The 20,536-nt window shown below is 35.4% G+C and overlaps 2 protein-coding genes across 3 annotated transcripts in view; one reads left to right on the forward strand and one right to left on the reverse strand.

Moving 5' to 3' along the window:
• Positions 1-1,124, forward strand: part of LOC111057861 (dystrobrevin beta) — a 78,280-nt gene extending 77,156 nt beyond the window's left edge. Inside the window, exon 16 of one of the 2 annotated variants that reach the window (XM_022345328.2) lies at positions 1-1,124. In XM_022345328.2, the coding sequence (XP_022201020.1) occupies positions 1-135 (135 nt within the window). In that variant the 3' untranslated portion in view covers positions 136-1,124. The other variant, XM_022345329.2, reaches the window with a different exon arrangement.
• The window catches only part of LOC120354536, a 27,622-nt gene continuing 8,137 nt past the window's right edge, over positions 1,052-20,536 (reverse strand). The window contains exons 3-4 of the mRNA XM_039441872.1: positions 4,464-4,551; positions 1,052-1,153 (exon numbers count right to left, since the gene is read on the reverse strand). Coding sequence (XP_039297806.1) covers positions 1,117-1,153; positions 4,464-4,551 — 125 coding nt within the window. The 3' untranslated portion in view covers positions 1,052-1,116. The remainder of the gene's footprint in view (positions 1,154-4,463; positions 4,552-20,536) is intronic.

Here is a 20,536-nt window from a genome sequence, read left to right on the forward strand (position 1 = left end):
TCATCTGCTGTGAACCAGCATGTGTCAGATCGACCAGAAAACAACCCTGATAGCGACAAGTCCAGGGTGGGATCAACAGACCTACCCTCAACAACTCAAGGGATCGACTCGAGTAAGCGGTGGGCTAACAGATAGATAATCAACATTCTTTGCGTAGCTCTTCCTCTTTGTTCTTATCGTTTGTTACCGTTTAGCGTTATTTGTTATTGAATAGCTAGCTATTTGCACGGCTATACTCTTATCAACCTGTGATTGGCTGATGCCACAACAGTTATGGGTTCCATTCCAGTCCCATGCATCATCCAAGATCCAGGAAGCAAAATATATCATTAGATTATTCATGCCAAAGTGAACCAAGTCGAAATTTCAAATTTTTCAGTATTGACTGTTGAAAGTAAATTCCATTAAAATAATTCTATATTTATTATTTTCTTATTTTTATAATTTATAATCAATTCCTATATATTTCCTATATATACTTTCCTATATAAGTTCTTAAAAATCATTTAGAATCATCGATTTATATACTTTTTAAATCACTTCAAAGCATTTCAAACTAGATTCAAATCACTTTTAAATTACTTTTAAGTGATTGTACAATGATTTACAATGATTTAAGTGAGCAAAATTGTGATTTATAAACTACTTGAAAATCTTTTGAAATCACTTTCAAATGATTAAATAAGTTCTTAAAAATCATTTAGAATCATCGATTTATGTACTTTTTAAATCACTTCAAAGCATTTCAAAGTAGATTAAAATCACTTTTAAATTACTCTTAAATCACTCTACAATGATTTACAATGCTTTAAGTGAGCAAAATTAGGATTAATAAACTACTTCAAATCACTTTAGAAATGATTGAATAAGTTCTTCAGAATCATTCAAAATCATTGACATATAATCTACTTTATAGAATAAATAGAATATTCAGCTGGATGTGAAAAAATTACATAACTTCAAAATTGATGAATAAATCCTTTACTTTAACATTCACATCTTATATATCACTAACTAGAATTAAATTTTCTCAAAAGTAGTAAAGCGTTGCGACGAATTGTACTTTATGGCTGGAGTTCCAAATTAAAATTGTCAAGTGTCTCGTCTTCATTGACTTCAGCAGACGACTGTTTTTTTCTTCTTTTCTCCATGTCTGTGAACAAAAGTTGAATCAACTTGATTTCAGTCATCTTTACTGTATAACTTCAGGTACAAAAATAAGTCAAAACGGAAGCATTTGACCTGTAGGTCTACAGCAGATCAAGTTCAAAGGAAAACAAAATTGGAACCTTAGCTATGTACATTATCAATCAATCAATCAATCAATAATTATTATGAAGAATGTCATCTAAATTTGGAAAGAACATGTTTACTTCACTTATCTGTTAGAAATACAAAGTTATTGTCATAAGAGCTCGTGGTATTCAATTCTTTCAGTTGCTCTCCTAAAAATGTAATTTTTTACTTCTAGATGAATTCTATTAGAATATTTTAATGACGACTGTATAAATAAAAAAAAATCAATTTTTTGAAAAAAAAATTTCAAATCAATAAAACAAAAAAATAGAATATCAAATCAATGGGTGAAACCTATCTCAATGGGGACATGGGACGGTCAAGCGAAAACAATATAACTGCAATACCCTTTGGCAGGTAGCATATTTTCGACCCTTGTGCAATGAAGCATATGCCCCCTCCTGTTATATTTAGTAACTTTATTCGACACTTAGCATTTAGAATTTTACTTATATTTGGAAAGATAGAGCTCATTTAGAAAAATGGTTTAATTTCATCATCATGGAACATAATTTTGAGCCAATTCAAATATTATCAAAGAACAATAATTATAGTACAGCTTTACTATTCTACTACCTAATAACAGAATATCTATACTATGTAGAGTAGTATAGGTAGAGTCGTAGAGGGTTTATGGTATGGTATAAAATACAGTGTAGTAGACTATATAATATAGTCATAGAATGAAAAAAAAAACATTAGGACAAGGCTCTTTGGGCCGCTGATTTAATGGATTTATTGGGCAGTTTTATTATATATGTCAAACAATTCATGTTTTTTATGGCTCAGAGTAATAGGACTTGAGCATCAATGCATAGTGGCCCAGCACAAGTGCGTTTAGAATTTATTGTGATTGTTAAGGGTATATCAATGTGTAATGCTAGTTTTTAAGTTTATAAAAATTATCATAGTAAACCATAGACTTGAAGAAAATACTCTATTTATGATGAAATTACAAGTTTAGAATATATAAAACTAATTTCTTTGTGCTACTTTATATTTTTCAAACGATACATATGTCTAGTTTTAAGTTGCGGACCAGGGTGTTGGGTTTTTTCGTAAATTTTGAAAATATATTATTTTTGCTAATTTATCTGGATACATAACGAGAACTATTATTGAACATTGACATGGGTTGACAGTTATTGTGTCCCATTCCACCGGGCACCTGCGTTGAAGGAGGGGTATTGTTCTCTCTTGACCGTTCTATGCCCCCATCCAGATAGGTTTTACCCCAAATTAATAAAAATATCCGATTCGTCAATTTGAATTGGCATTTTTTTTTGTCAAAATTGGCATTTGTTTCATAAAATTATGACCAAATAATGTGAAGTAATAAGTGTTACGATATTGCGACGTCGCACTGCAGGCCTAGAATCTAATGATTGGTGAAAAAGATCAGCTGGTATTTTTTTAAATGTTTTTCACTAATCATGTATTAGATTGTAGGCCTACACTGCGACGTTGCAATATCGTAGGCCGCGGCCTTGTATTAGAGGTGGTTATGCTAATAGGCGGATATAAGCCTCTCAATAATTATATTTTTTGTAAACGGGCCATTTGGAATCTAAGCTACGCATATTGGCATCTACTTATAGAATTTGTGATATTACTAACTTTCATGCAAAAATATAGCTTCATGTCCAACCATATTAAGCTGAATATAGATACTGAGATTTTTATTTCTATTTATAAGCTGAGTATATAAAATTCCAAAAAATCTTCTTGAATCCAATAATTGTGCCACAGGCTATATTTTCAATTTAATGCACCTCACTCAATATTATGACCAACAAAACATATTAATAAGAATAATTTATCAAAAATGCATCAAACTGTTTTGACGGTCAAAGTGTAAAGAGCTGTGATTGGCTTATTCCGACAATATTACATAGGTTAGACCCAAAGTTAGTAGACAGAAGGTTGGTCACTCATCTATAGTATTTTCGTTGAAATGCAATTGATGGAGTGGGGGGACTGCAGCCGTGACATAGGCTGTAGTACAGAGTAGGCAGAATATCGCATTCTTGAAAATCATTATGGTGTCGTATAGTAAAATTATATAACACAAACATTTTCTGACATGCAAACTTTCTGTTTCTGCTTTACAATAATTATCAAAACATTGAATGTTGATAATAATAATAATAATAATAATAATGTTAAATTTTGAATAATACAAGCATTTTGCCATATAAAAGCAAAAACCCCACCTCCTTACCTTCCCTTTCAAACCCTTGAGGTTTCTTCATCTTCTAGGTCGTGTTTATATTTTGTAGTTTGGCTATACATCAGCTTGTGAATTTCGAGGATGAGATATTTTGATTCTCGTAGAACATGTGCTTGATACCAGCATGTGCTCAGTAGTGCATTTACAATGAATGAAATCATAGCCACCTCTAATACAAGGCCGCGGCCTACGATATTGCAACGTCGCAGTGTAGGCCTAGAATCTAATTCATGATTGGTGAAAAAGATTTGAAAAAATACCAGCAGATCTTTTTCACCAATCATGTATTAGATTCTAGGCCTACACTGCGACGTTGCAATATCGTAGGCCGCGGCCTTGTATTAGAGGTGGCTATGATGAAATTCATTGGATTTATCGGGATCGGTTTATCGGTTTATTGCGATGCATTGGTTTATCAATATTTTTTAAGGGTTAATCTGAAATCATAATAGTATAACGTTGTCTACTAACGTTTTTCCAGCTTATTAAATTTTTCGTGTCACGTTTTTAGATTCTTGAAAACTTTCAACTTCATTTTATTCATACAAGTTGAATGAACTTGAAATATTTAACAACATCATTAGAATCGGTGATTCATTCGCTATAAGTATGGAGAATTTTCAAGTTCTAGGTCAATATTGAGGAGATTAAACGACGATATATTTGAAGATACAGTGAATAAACTGTATGCTCAGTGTAGTTACTCTATCACATTTTTACTACACGTGACGTCACGCTGGCGTTCCCCCCACCACTTTGAATCATACACTTGTGAGTGATCAACCTTTTGTCTACGAACGTTGGGTTAGATCAAGGTACCTAGAATACATTCTGATGGGTATGTATTCTAGGTATATTGGGTTAGACCAAGATTATTCTGTGGGTCAGGGGCTGTAGTTATGATGACTGAGGTGGAAGCATATGTTTATAAACTTACAGTAGGTCATAAGCTGTTTGCTGCAGCCAAGTTTTCATCGATTTTTCAATTTTCTCATCTGACACCTTGAACCTCCTCCGTACTGCGCCTAGTAGAACAAATAAAAGCATGTATTTTCATTCTCATAAATTGTGATACGAAATTTTATATTCATGCCTACATATTAGTTGCTATGAGAAAGGCTGAAGGGGGGCACCACTGCTTGGATTATTTGAGGCAGGGTTGTCATTTCCACTGATCATTATCATGTGTGTCTCGCAGTTGCTGTATATTTCAAGCCTGTCTCATGTTTTTGCTGGTTTATTGTATTGATGGGTAGCTTAATGGTGACACACTATTCAGCCGCTCTTCTTGACTTAAAAATTTCTTAGAGACCAAAAGACGATCTTCTTTTGAAAATTGGAAAAATAATGTCAATTATTTCTGAGAATATTTCTCGATTTCATCACCCACTTATTTTTTTAAATAAACAAGTTTCTGGCATGTCGAAAAGTTTATGTATTCTGCTCGGAATGTCTCGACATTGACAACCATAATCATTAAGGCAGGGCAAAGGCTAAAAATAAACTTTCTACTGGTCATATTTTTCAAAGTTTTTCGATTTGTATATCATCAAACTATTAAAATGAAACAGTTTTCTCAGGAGAACGCTAAGGCTAAAAGGCCTTAAAAATGATACAGACACCAATAGAAAGAAGAAATTCTTCTCGACTCCTAGTTTTTATGCACTTGGAATTATAATCAGTTATAGATTTCCAGTGTGAAATTGACATTTTTTCATTTCACCTTAATGGAGTAATCCCACAACATCCCTGTTTCAGAGTTAATTTTATAAATTCCTCAAATTACATCCATGTAGAATTAGAAGCAAGAGAATAAATGTATTAAAACTTATTCACTTACTGAATAAAACTTTTTGAAAGTTTGTCTTGTTGAATGCCATTTTATTCACTGTCATTTTTTTTTTTTTTGGCCACTCCACGAAAACATGGAAGTTAAATCCGCTGACATGGAGTTTCTCAGCATCCATGTCAGGGCCATAGAACTGTTGGTACTGCCAGCCCCAAGAGTCGTCAAAGCACAAACTGTATACTGTCATTTATAGTAAATTAGTGCATAAACCAGTATATATTGTAACATACTGAGACATACAAACAGGCGGCTGTAGAAACAACATTCGTCCAAATTGTCTTTCTTGGGCTCAGTTTTTCTGTAAACAATATTTCTTACATTTCCACTCCCTTTTGAAAGTTATTCGCAGAAAGAGTTCATGAGTAAAGGGATCTTGACATGAGAGTGGACAAAATATAATCAGTATACAGAATGTTCTGAAAAAGATGCCCATAAATCAGGGCGTGATTCCTTACATCAAAAGAAGAAAAAAAGTTATAATTAACATAGGTCCGAAAATGCTTAGTTACCAAGTGATAGAGGGTGGAAGATTTCGTCTGAATTTCTGTGCCTCTGCTAAAACGAAGCCCTACGGGTATTTGTTGGCTGTTAATTAAGATGTACAGTTTAGCGTACTTTATGTAAAATGAACTGAAAAATTCAATAAAACCGTTTCTAGACCTGTAGCTACAGTAATTTTCAAGATATGTGACGAAATATGCGAAACTTGGTCCCGAAAAAAGTTCCTTTAAAGTTTGAAGCAGATTTACTTTGTTAAAAAATGTCTCTATATATATCTCTCTCTCCCGATCGTATTCTAATGGGAAGGATGTTATGTTATATTCAGAGAGTTGACAATAATTTTATTTGTTAAACACCACCAATTTATGTAGTTACATCACAATATTATACTATTGTTTTTCAAATTGCATTCAATCTTCATTCTCATACTTAGTAAAATTCGTTGAATAAACAGCAATACTGTCATTCATAGTAAATTAGTGCATAAGCCAGTTTATATTGTAACATACTGAGACATACAAACAGGCGGCTGTAGTGGTGGGGAAAGAAATTCCGTTGAAATTGTATTTTTCAGTCAGCAGATGATATCTCTCATTGATCCGTTGAGGATCATGCCCCTCAACATGTTTGGCAAGGATTGCCCACTTGAAACATTGTTGATCGCTATTCTTCGGATTGATGATGGCTTTTCTTGCTGCAATTTTGGCTGGCAGTTTAATGTAGGAAGATCCTCGAAGTGGTTTGTGCTTGCTGATGCGTATGAGGAGACCGTCGATTATGAGAAGGCTCCATCCACTAGAGTTGCCCTCGAACTTGGCCTCTTCTTCCAACAGCTTCTTGCACGCCTCCCTGATAATTCCAGCAAGATTGTTACCATTGAATATTGAATAGTTCGGAGTCTTGAAGGCCACATTCTGAAATTCCTCCTGCTCAAAATTCTTATCAAGGTGGCTGCGTTGGTATGTAGCTTCCAACACTAGGTTGACCTTGATTGGCCCGTGTGTCTGGAACTCCTGACCTATCACATCAACGATCTTTGTCTGCAGTCTGTTCAGCAGAGAGTGGAAGTCCTTTGCTGGGTTGGGTGAAGTGATGTTGTTGTAGAAGTGTCCGAAGGTTGTTGTTGAAGGCTCCTCCAATGTACAAAACTCTCCTGACGAGCTGCTGGTCTGCTGGCATCTGGTAGCTTTGTTCATCTGTAACATATGTACAAGCAGATTAATAATAGGGTGCAATGTAGGTGGCGATCATCTAGAGTGACACAGTCATCTTGAATGACATGTCTTGCACTCAATCTAGATGTTCACTATATATATGCTACTGAGAACCAATCATAGGATGGTGGTATGTTTAGAAAAAGCAATGTTTGAAATCAATATTTCAAGGTTGGGTTAGGTCGGAAGAAGTTACTAGTTACTTCTGCAGACCTAACTTAATCACAGTTCATTGTCTACAATCATATCGATCTGTTGACTTATTGTTCATAGAGCTCCACAGGCAGAAACATACTTATATGCAAACATATATTATGCATTACATTATGAGGTAACTAGAAATCATTAAAATCATATGAATCTGCTGACATTTTGCTTATAGAGCTCAACAGTTATGAAGACTATTATTTACAGAATCTACTAATAAATAAATAATAAATAAATAAAGCCTTTATTGTTCCACTTCACAAATACAATTATATAATAACAGAATATGGAAAGAATATCCTCATAATTTACTTAATGAATTCTCTTCATAAATGAATATATATTTACAATTATTTAAATTGAGAATATTAGATACATTTTCTTTTGTGGAAACCAAGCCCCTACTAGGCAAAGGCCTCTCCCAGGTCACACCATTTGTCTCGATCCGCCGCCAACTGCATCCACGTTGCACCGGCCACCTTGACGATGTCGTCTTGCCACCTGACTCGCTGTCTGCCGACTTTGCGTGTTCTGCCGACCGGCTGCCAAAACGTCAGCCTCTTCGTCCACCTATCGTCGCTCAATCTGGCCACATGGCCCGCCCACTTCCACTTCAGACTCCGCACCTTTCTCACCCAATCTTCTGATTTGGTTATCGCTTGAACTTCAGTGTTCCTCACCTTATCAAATTTGATATTTAGAATTCTGCGTTCCATGGATCTTTGGGTGACTCCTATTTTTCTTAAAACACTTTGTTTACAAGCCCATGTCTGCGAGCCGTAGACCAGTGTAGTGAAAACACAACTCCTTAGTATCTCCATTTTTGTACTTGTGCGAATATTTCTATTCTTGAGTATGAATTTTAAAGCCCAATATTTACTCCAGGCGATCGCACATCTCCGCTTCACTTCTCTCTCCGTCCTGTCACTGAATGAGATAAGCTGCCCAAGATAAATAGTCTCGTCCGCCCACCTTAGTGGACATCCATCCAATACGATAGCTTCCGATCTTCTATTTGTCATCAAATAGGTTTTTGAGGGGTTTATAGAAAGGCCAGCTCGTCTACTAGCTGCTGACAGATCGGTGAGCATAACTTGCAGTTGTTGGGCCGATTTTGCAATGACTATGATGTCGTCTGCAAAGCATAAATGACTCAAACATTCTCCTCTAATATTTATCCCGCATTTTTCCCATCTCAATTGTCAGAAAATTTCTTCCAAAGCAGCATTGAAGAGCATCGGCGAGAGTGGGTCACCCTGCTTAACACCTCTCTGAATAAAGAAACTCTCTCCCGGATTATCCAACAATAGTCTTGCTGTGCTGCCGTTGTAGAAATGTTTTATTATATTAACATATGTTGATGGGACTAATTGCGCTTGTAGAGTCGTGAACAGAAACTGGTGCTCCAAAGAATCGAACGCTTTTTTATAGTCAATGAAGGCTAAGTATACACCAACTTGGAACTCTTCGCATTTCTCAATAAGCTGATTGACACTCTGGAGATGATCCAACGTAGAGAAGCCACTTCGGAAACCTGCTTGTTCGATTGGCTGTTGTCGATCAAGTATTGTCTGTAGACGAATTTGAAGCATTTTCATGAAGAATTTTCCAAAACACGATGAAATACTAATGGGTCTGAAGTTGTTAATGTCGAACATGTCACCTATTTTGAACAATAGTAGAATATCTGCTTCTTTCCACTGTGAAGGCACTGACTGTTCCATGAGAATTCTATTGAATAGAGACAGGACCGTATCCTCTGACAACGAGTGCAGTGTTTTCAACATTTCATTTGATATTCTATCTCTGCCAGACATTGTATTCTTCTTCAATGTTTTTGAAACTATCGTTAATTCATCACTGCCCAGCAGAGATATATCGTGGATGACGTCTTCGTGGTTGCATGGAGACGTCACTCTCTCCTCCACATCACTTGAGTATAACTCTTTATAAAAAGCAGTGGCAGTATTAACAATACCTAGCCTACTCCGTTCTATCTTGCCTCTCTTATTTCTCACTCCTATCTTCCATTCTTTATTATCAAAGAGCTGTTGTCTCAATTTCTTCATCGATCCATTGCAATCCAGCACTGATTTGGTCAAGTTGTCTTCATATGCTTTGAGGTCTTTTCGTATTCTGTATTTCACCAATTTGCAGATTATATTGAATTCAATTCTGTCTCGATCATTCTTATTCCTCTTCCTTTTTAACGTTTCTCTTTCTAAAATCAGTTGTTTAGTTTCATTCGATATTTTCTTTGGTTTTATTTCAGTGACTGGTTCAAAGATATTTTTGAGATGAAATTCAAGTTGGGTATAACTTTCTTGTAAGTCAATTCCTCGCTGCTCCTTCCATTGGTGGATTCTTGTCTCAAAATCAGGCAGCTCATTCAACTTCAATCTAGTTAATCTCGTCGTATTTCCATTAACTGGTGATTTTGGTCCCTTCCTGAAGTAATCCTTCGACAGTTCAACAGTTATCAGCCTATGATCAGTGGTGAAGCGTAGTTTTCCTGAAATGTTGAAATCCTTTATCGTGCCTTTATTTTGCGCCAAAACAAAATCTATCTCATTTTTCACCAGTTGATTAGGTGAAATCCAAGTCCACTTCCTGCTTCTCCTTTTTTTGAAAAACGTGTTCACTATTTTCAAGTCATGTTCTAAGCAAAACTCGACTAGTCTCTGTCCTGCGTCGTTTCTGACACCATAGCCGTATTTTCCAACTGCGCGACTTTCACCAGCTTCTTGACTTCCAACTTGACTATTGAAGTCACCCAAGATCATATTCACGTACTTTCAATTCCTTTTTACATTATTCAAAGCAACCGATAGGGACTGGTAAAATGCTTCTCTATCTTCTTCCTCGGCTACTGATGTTGGAGCATATATTTGGAAAATATTCAATATTCTTCGACCCATTCTTAACTTGAGCATTGCTAGTCTCTCAGATATTCCATTAAATTCTATTATTTTTGTCTTCAAATGTTCTCTGATCATAAAGCCAACACCTCTTTGACCTTCAGTCTTTCCAAAATGATAGAGGATGAATCCACTCCTTCTATGAATTATCTTCTCCGAATTTCTTCACACTTCAGCCAAGCCTAGGATGTCGATTTTTGTTTGTGCCATGGCCTCTTCTAGTTCCACCAGTCTCTCTTCTGTTCGCAATGTTCTCACGTTGAGTGTGCCTATTGTTAATCCTGGGAGGAATTGGTCGTTTTTCCCCTCGATGACCGGTCTTTCTGGGGAAATGCTAATAGTTTTATTTGATTTAGTTGTAAAATCCTTTTTGCTGTTTCTGTTGATTGGCCTGGTTTCCGTTGATTCCTATTTTTCTTGTCCGAACTCCTCTGTTCCTCCTTATCTCGAAAATAACTATCGATTGATCCCTTCTTTCCTCCTGAACCTTTTTCCTTACCAACATTTTTTCCTGTCAACCCGTCTCATCTGTTTGTTTAAATACTTTCGTTTGATGTTCTTCCTTCAGTGGAGAGACGCTAAGCTCACGTTTTTTGTTTCCTTTCTTGTTATCAATCACGACCAATTTGTCATACTTGATAATAGCGAATTTTCCATCTTTTCTTGCTTCCAACACTTTCTCTTGTAGGCTTTTTCTTATTCATTGAATTTCTTCCGGGAAGTCCTCTGAAATGAATATTTTTGAGCCCTTCAGCTTTTTACTGTTTCTAAGGATTTCCATTCTTCTTCTTGTAGTAGTTAATGAGAGTAAAATAGGTCTGCTATCATTTCCTACACTTTTCCCTATTCTCCTGACGGAATCCACCTCTTTATCTTCTATCGGAACATTGAGCTTTTCTTTGAACAGATCTACAATTATGCCATGCAAATCCTTCCTATCGTCCTTCTCCACGCCGTGAATGATAAGATTTCTTTCTCTGACCTTTTTTTCTAACTGGTATATTTTTTCTTTCTGTTCATTCAAAGTAGAATTTATCTTAACTAGTTGATCCTTCATCATATTTCCTACTTTATTGGTTATTAAATCAAGTTTTTCATCAATTTAGATTTTCAGCTCCTCCTTTAAATTTGCTGTGAAATTGTCAAGAATACCGTTTAATTTCTCTGGATCCATCTGGGGTGATAATTGTTATACTAGGTCAGGCAAGTGATAAAGTATTATTCGGAGATCGAAGTGACACAATTTCTGAAGAGATAATAAACAATGGAGAATAATAACAAACAGACTGTCGATAATAACAGCTCAATAAGAGTCTTATCCGTTTATCAAGCTACGACTGGGATGTAGTTTTTGTAGAATTCGACTGTTGCTATTATATGTAGCTAAAGGAACGGTTCTTAATCTTCTATATTCCACAACAGATAGCATTGGCACTCATATTTCTCTAATTAACTCCTAGATGGCGTTGTAGGTATGAAATATGCCCAAAGCATCCCTTGCTCTGATTCAGTCTCTTCTCGTAGTACAGGTCAATTTTAAATTCGGCCGTTGGCACAACGGAAGATCAAAGTCCAATCCTATTAGAACTGTAATGCAACTAAATGTAACCGAAAACAATGGCTGAACACAGAAGCTAGTGACCAAGAATGGTTATGAGTTGCCTTTATTGTTCGTTACTCACGGGCTGAGTCCCCCAAAGTGATTTGCCTCTGTAATTCGTGAAGTATGATGTATATGACACTCATCAAGCACTAGAGAAACCCTGTTCAGGATCTTAATATCACTCTATTTAACATATAATTCAAGAACTAATTCACTACTTGCTGTTCAACTGCAACCAGTGTTGCCAACCACAGAATCTACTATGTAATAAATAAAAGTGACACTGAACATAATAAATTAATCATATAAATATTGATTTTAATGAGTAGAATAAGAAAAATTTCTTCATCTCTTTTCAAAACATATAATAAAAAACACTTGTGTACTAACCTTTTTTATACAATTGAAGATCAAAAAGACGGCGGCTGTGTGTCCTAGGATACTTTTTCACAGTGTGTGGCTGTTTGCTGAAACGCCAGGTCCTAGAACTGAACAGATGTGTCTTGTATGACTCTTGACTGAACACTGATGGTCCCCCACTGTTGTGCACACTATATATACACTCCAGAGTGGGTGGGAGGCCTTCTGATTTATTTTTATTTATTTTTGATTTTCATTATTAAACTTTATTATTTTTTTTTTTTTAATTTTTTGTCGTAGTTTTTGAAAATTTGACCTTGACATTGACCTTGGTTAGGTTAGTATTTTATTTATTTATTTATTTTTTTTTTTTTTGGTGTGCCAGACTTCCTTACCGGTTCTGGCACAGGTGCGCCAGAACACACATTCTATAGCTACTGATAGGCCTAAAAATCCTCTATTCCTGTTGTTTTTGAATTGAGAGCTCAATTCATACTTTAAAGTATGGGTGATAAGTTGGTATGTACGGTGTGTCAGGCTCCGATAATAGCAACAAGGAGCATGGAGATGTCCTCCATGCTCCAAGCTGAGGAGACAGAGCATGAAAGCCGTGTCTGCAGCTGAAGACGGCAACCCTACCCTATCGCAAATAATCTTTATGCTGGACGAGGCCAAGCGGGATAGGGATCGGATGGAGAAGGACTTCAAAAAATCATTTGAATTATTTGTTAACATTAAAATAGATGACCAAACAAGCACTATTACAAATCAGACAATAAAACTAAATGATTGTCTCAGATTGATTGAGGATTTGAAAAGGGAAAACGCTAAACTCAAACAAGAAGTTCGTGATCTCGAAGTAAGGCTCGAGGATGTAGAGCTGTACTCACGCTCCAACTCATTGGAAATTCATGGAGTACCTGAGGCTGCAAACGAGGATGTATATGAGACGGTTAGAACGGTGTGTTTCGCGCTCGACGAAATAGGATTGATGTGTGTCATCGACTGGGGAAGCAGAAAGATGAGAAACGTCCCGCAGGAATTATTGTGAGGTTTGTCAGAAGAGAGGACAAATTTGCAGTAATAGGAAAAATGAAGATTAAGTGGAACTTGTCTACTCAGGACCTCGGTTTCCAACAGAAGCCCCCGGCTCCGGTCTACATCAATGAGAGTATCAGTCCAGGAAGGAGAAAGATATACGCTGCTGCCAGGGACGCAAAGAAGAGTAAAAACTACACGTATCTATGGGTTGACAAAGAGAGGATTTTCATGATTCCTCATGCAAACCATGTGTGAAAATTTCTTCGTTGAGTGATCTTGAAAAATTGTGACTTTCTTGTTCTATAGCAGTGCCTTTTAACAAAATACTAATGACTATATTATCCCTTTTTGAAATTCGATTTTGCAGTGCTGTCACTGACAACGTTTTTGAAATCTACTTTTACAGTGATTCGTTTCCTTGTAATCAATCTTCATCCTCTCATATTTATATCTCGTCATTATGTTGAAATTTGTTCAATTTTCAGTCTCTTGGTCATCCCAAATGTTCTTTTATATTACACTAGAAGAGAGTATCTTGGTTCTATTTTAAGCATTATATATTCATTTTATTATTTAAACTTCTCTTTCCATTATTACTATGATGAATGATCTGATAAATAGTTTTGAAGATGAAATAGCAAGTGAGTCCTACAGCTACAACTTTATTGAGGTGGATGATATCTTTACTTTTAATCCACATTGTTGCTATTTACCGATCTCCCTCTTCAGACTTGCAGATTTTCCTAGATAGTCTCAGGGATTGTATTGCTTTTTTGACTCATACAAATTGCCAGAACATAATAATTACTGGTGATATAAATCTTGATATAAACCAAAACATGAACACTGTAAGTGAGTATTTCGATATTCTTTTATCGAATGGATTCAAATCTTTTATCAACAAACCCACTCGTGAGTCAAACGGATCAAAATTCATGCATTGATCATATTTTTTACAAAAACATCTTTTAATCATAATTAGATCGATTTAATCATTATCGGTTCGATAATAACAACAAGTATTACCGACCACTATTTAACATGTATTCATATCTGTCTTGACGAGAATAGAAAAGAAACAAATCCAAGTGTACATTTAAAAAATCTATAAATTTCATTGAATTAATAAGGAATTTTAAGAATCATAACTTGACTGACATACTCACAGCTTGAATCAAATGTTGATGATTCGGTTGATATATTTGTCAATACATTAATAAAAGAGATAGATAGGGCGACTCAGATAAAAACAGTAGCAAATAGACTTGAACCACTCAAGCCCTGGATAACGACCGGACTCATTAAATCAATAAGAAAGCGCTATACAATGAATCAAGCGCTGAAAAAACAGCCTTTAAACTCCATTCTTAAATCTCAATACACAAATTATCGAAACCTTTTAAATAACCTCTTAAGAAAAACAAAATATGACTACTACTACAATAATAAATTGTGTCAATTTAGAGGAAATTCTAAATAACATTGGAATGTTTATGACCTGTTAAATGATAAAAAAGTTTAAAAAAATACCCAACATAGATGCAGAAGTTTTAAACCATCATTTTCCGAATGTAGGTAAATTGTATGCAGATAAAATAAATGAAAATCCTAGGGCACGAATTCATATTGATTCGATAATCCCTCTCCATAGTTCCTTTTATTTGACTGAGATGGATAATAATGAAGTATTGGACACAATAATGTCTCTGAAAAGTAATTCTTCTCCTGGAGTTGATAATTTGAGTCCAGTATGCCTGAAAAGAGTAGCTACTAACATCTTAAATCCTCTTAGAATTATAATAAATAAATGCTTTCGCATAGGTCATTTTCCAAAACAATTTAAAGTAGCCAAAGTAGTGCCTCTTCATAAGTCAGGTGATCCAACAAATCCTACAAACTATCGCCCAATAAGCTTGATAACTTAATTTGGCTAGAATTATGGAAAAAAAATTGAAAAAGGCTTGTAAGCTACTTGGACAAATTTAATATTATAAATAAAAATCAGTATGGGTTTAAAACTGAAAAATCGACAGAAGATGCTATAACTCAGTTACTCGAGATAATGATAGATAATTTTAACAATAGAAAAAAACCTTAACTACTTTTCTAGACTTGGCAAAAACCTTTGATACCTTATCGCAGTCTAGATTCTTGGAAAAGATGGAACACCTAGGAATTAGAGGCTCACCACTCACATTTTCAACAGATACCTGTCAGATCGTCATCAACTGCTAACTCTTAATAACGTTTCTAGTAATAGAAAACTCACAGAATATGATTTGCCACAGGGAACAGTTCTTTCTCCGATTCTATTTCAGATCTATATAAATGACCTGCTCAAAATGGATATTTATCATTGCAATATTATATCATTTGCTGATGATACCGCTTTAACTTTTACTGGCCATTCTTGGGAAGAGGTGAAACAAGTGGCAGAGAGTGGTCTGAAAGTACCAAAATCATGGCTTAATGAACACCTGATAACTTTATACTGACAAAAGCGTCTTTATGACTTTTTCACCTACTGCCGCAACACAACCTCAGGCATTGGGGAGCATTAAAATACACAGAGTTGACTGTAATAATCAGAGTCTTGCAGACTTTTGTCCTTTTCCAGAGATCAATAAAAAGGAGCAAGTAAAATATCTAGGGATTCTGATAGATCCTCATCTCAGGTGGGACCCTGATATAAATAATATGTACTTAAAACTGAAATACCTAATATATACATTTTATTAAATTAGACAACTGAATAACTTGGAAATTACAAAACTAATTTACTTCTCATATGCACAATCGCTTATACAATATGGTATATGGGCTTGAATACACATTTCAAAAAGCTATTCATAATTCAAAAATATATAATTGAAACTATGCTAGGCAAACCCAGACGTTATCCCACATGTGATCTATTCAATGATTTTAAAGTGTTGACCGTTCGACAGCTCTACATAAAAAACCTGATATTTTACATAAAAAACAATAAACATAAATTTAATAGGCGTGTAATCGGTTCCAACTTGAACTTACGTCCTACTATAGACATATTCCAGCAAGATAGAATGGACTTGAATGTAAGTAGAAGACAATTTATTTACGTCTCTCAGAGACTGATAAATTTAATCCCGACTGAGGACTAAGTCCATAGAAAATATGAGCGGGAGCAGAAAACTCAGGAATGAAATTGAGGTGTGGATATGTATGATTGACATTGAGGAGGAAATATTCTAGTGGCCAACTAACCCTTTAGACTATCATACATTTCTCGTTGCTCTTTTCCCATCATTTCAAGACATTTTTTAGACACTAATGTTTTAGATTTTGCATAGACTTTCTTCATTTTTTTCCCGCGTAAATTGGTTTTATTGAATATTATTTTTTCTTCAATTGCACCAAAATTTAGTATTTTATTACTAAATTTAACTTTTGTCTTTATTTGTCACTTTACTGATGCTCAATTTGACTGTTTTTTGATTAAATTGTTAAAAAATTTTACTGGTGACAGAGGTTTATGTAAGTAGTGTTGAAATGCGGTTCCTTTGACATTTCCTGAACCACTAAAACCCATGCGGAAGCTGGGACACAAACCATGCCACGAAAATAGATGTGGAAGCTGTGACACAAACTATTTTGTGAAAACATGGACGGTTTCTAGGACATTTCCTGAACCGTGAAAACAGATGCAGGAGCTGGGACACAAACTATACCATGAAAACAGATGTGGAAGCTATGACATGATTTTAGAGCATGAGAAAAATTATATTGTATATCAAATTTCTATAAGTTGATTTTTGAAAACAGAAAGCCCAATTTCCAATCCACATTAGGAAATGTTTCCAGGACGTATGAGCCAAGGATAGTTTTTCACTTATATAGCGCAGTCTCCCCAGTAGGCCTATTCTGCGCCCTATTCTACTCATGCAAAATATCTTACAACATACTATTCATCCATCTCACAGCAAAAGTACTTGAAAGGTGAAGTAGGATTTTTTTTTCATCTGAGTTTGTGAGAAGTGATTTGCCATGTTGGATAAGGACTCTGCCCTTGCTAGTCAACATTCTCACCAGTCATGGGTTCGAATCCACATGCAAATCACTTCTTTTTGCACATTTTTAGCAAAAAGCTTAAATAATTCTGGTTGACAAGAGAGTTGATATTTTCAATGCATGGTACTGCATAGGTGAAATTCAGGAGGCGTGTAGGCAACCAGCCACACACCCCATTCTTTATTCAATCCAAATGTTTTGCGTGCTTGCCTGACAGAGTCATTATTTAAATAAAGGTTTTGGACTATAGTGGTAAAAAAATGAGAAAGCATATTTCCATATTACTTGTTTATTTTTTTCAAAAACATCTACTCTAGTACAATGGATATATTGTTCTACATTGGCTTCACAAGTGGTGAAAGTGGTGTGTACTGCATCATGCAGTCATGAATTATCAAACATTAAGCACATGTACCTATTTGCGCTTACATTATTGTCATTTCAAATTCCAATTTAACATCAACGACGCCACTCTTAATACTATCAACCTGATGTGTGCAGTCTAGAACATAGAGTGGACTAGAAGCTGAAAAAGTATCAGGAGGTAGAATAGGTTCAGAATACTTCCAGAATGCTGGTGGGCGTGGCCATTAGTCATGTGACAGGGGGAGGTGGAGTGGGGGTTGTTGAAACAGCCTTCCTTGAAAGCATAGCAAGGTGATTTCTTACGTATATGAACAGTGACTGACTGAATACTATTGGATGCTGTTCTGGGAAATATAACTGGGAAAATATATCCCTTGTGGTACAATGATTTAATCACACTCTAGAATTCATATCTGAGACTCTTGAAAGCATACATGCTACCCAGAGGATATCTCATTACTGTTTGGATATTCAAGCTCCTTGTATATTCTATAGAATGATAACTTCTTCTCACATTACTAAATGTGGGTATAGAGGATTTGAGGAATGGAAATCAGCAGGATATCTCATTACTGTTTGGATATTCAAGTTCCTTGTATATTCTATAGAATGATCACTTCTTCTCACATTACTGAATGTGGGTAAAGAGGATTTGAGGAATGGAAATCAGCAGGATATCTCATTACTGTTTGGATATTCAAGCTCCTTGTATATCCTATAGAATGATCACTTCTTCTCACATTACTAAATGTGGGTAAAGAGGATTTGAGGAATGGAAATCAGCAGGATATGTCATTACTTTTTGGATATTCAAGTTCCTTGTATATTCTATAGAATGGTCACTTCTTCTCACATTACTAAATGTGGGTAAAGAGGATTTGAGGAATGGAAATCAGCAGGATATCTCATTACTGTTTGGATATTCAAGCTCCTTGTATATTCTATAGAATGATCACTTCTTCTCACATTACTAAATGTGGGTAAAGAGGATTTGAGGAATGGAAATCAGCAGTGGCGAAGCTACCTATAACTAAAAGGGGAGTCTAGGAACACTAAAGCTTACAGCTTACTTCTTTCAGAGCTGTATAATTCGACAGATCATTACACTCATCCATTGTATAATTATCAAGAAATAAGCAATTATGCTAAAGGTTCAACAAATTAAAGATAAAATTCCGGAATTGAAAAAGGATTTGGTTTCATTATTGTTGAGTAAACCAAAGCAAACCGCCAAAACCGAGTTGTAGGTTAAGAAAAAGACACGAGCCACAAACCAACTGATTTATTTGAAATATTGAAATCTTCAAATTTTGAAAAGCATCAATGTTTGAAGTTGATTCCTTCGATGTCGACCGTTGGATACATCGAGATCTAGACATCGATACGAGAGCTGCTGAGAGCCTAGACTCCAAGTCCTACTTCGTAGCTATGGTGCTACGTCACGTTGTCATAGCAACCATACAATACGCCACGCCCATTATGAATGAATTGAGAGTCTAATAAGTAAGAGACTCATCATGTTGAATGAATAGATAGCCAGTCGGCTCATCGGCTGTCGGCCAGACAGAGAGCCACAAAACAGTTTGGAAGGCGGTCTGGCCAGCTCTTATCCAAGTTTGCAATGAAATATATGCGTACCAATAGAAAATAATATAACCACATCAATCATAATTAATTTTGGGGAGTCTCAGACTCTTAGATTCCCCTTTAGCTTCGCCACTGGAAATCAGCAGGATATCTCATTACTGTTTGGATATTCAAGCTCCTTGTATATTCTATAGAATGATCACTTCTTCTCACATTACTAAATGTGGGTAAAGAGGATTTGAGGAATGGAAATCAGTAGGATATCTCATCACTGTTTGGATATTCAAGCTCCTTGTATATTCTATAGAATGATCACTTCTTCTCACATTACTAAATTTGGGTAAAGAGGATTTGAGGAATGGAAATCAGTAGGATATCTCATTACTGTTTGGATATTCAAGCTCCTTGTATATTCTATAGAATGATCACTTCTTCTCACATTACTAAATTTGGGTAAAGAGGATTTGAGGAATGGAAATCAGTAGGATATCTCATCACTGTTTGGATATTCAAGCTCCTTGTATATTCTATAGAATGATCACTTCTTCTCACATTATTAAATTTGGGTAAAGAGGATTTGAGGAATGGAAATCAGTAGGATATCTCATCACTGTTTGGATATTCAAGCTCCTTGTATATTCTATAGAATGATCACTTCTTCTCACATTACTAAATGTGGGTAAAGAGGATTTGAGGAATGGAAATCAGTAGGATATCTCATCACTGTTTGGATATTCAAGCTCCTTGTATATTCTATAGAATGATCACTTCTTCTCACATTACTAAATTTGGGTAAAGAGGATTTGAGGAATGGAAATCAGTAGGATATCTCATTACTGTTTGGATATTCAAGCTCCTTGTATATTCTATAGAATGATCACTTCTTCTCACATTACTAAATGTGGGTAAAGAGGATTTGAGGAATGGAAATCAGTAGGATATCTCATCACTGTTTGGATATTCAAGCTCCTTGTATATTCTATAGAATGATCACTTCTTCTCACATTACTAAATTTGGGTAAAGAGGATTTGAGGAATGGAAATCAGTAGGATATCTCATCACTGTTTGGATATTCAAGCTCCTTGTATATTCTATAGAATGATCACTTCTTCTCACATTACTAAATTTGGGTAAAGAGGATTTGAGGAATGGAAATCAGTAGGATATCTCATCACTGTTTGGATATTCAAGCTCCTTGTATATCTATAGAATGATCACTTCTTCTCACATTACTAATTTGGGTAAAGAGGATTTGAGGAATGGAATCAGTAGGATATCTCATTACTGTTTGGATATTCAAGCTCCTTGTATAT

Source organism: Nilaparvata lugens, chromosome X (assembly GCF_014356525.2).
Source record: "Nilaparvata lugens isolate BPH chromosome X, ASM1435652v1, whole genome shotgun sequence".
Lineage (NCBI taxonomy): Eukaryota > Metazoa > Arthropoda > Insecta > Hemiptera > Delphacidae > Nilaparvata > Nilaparvata lugens.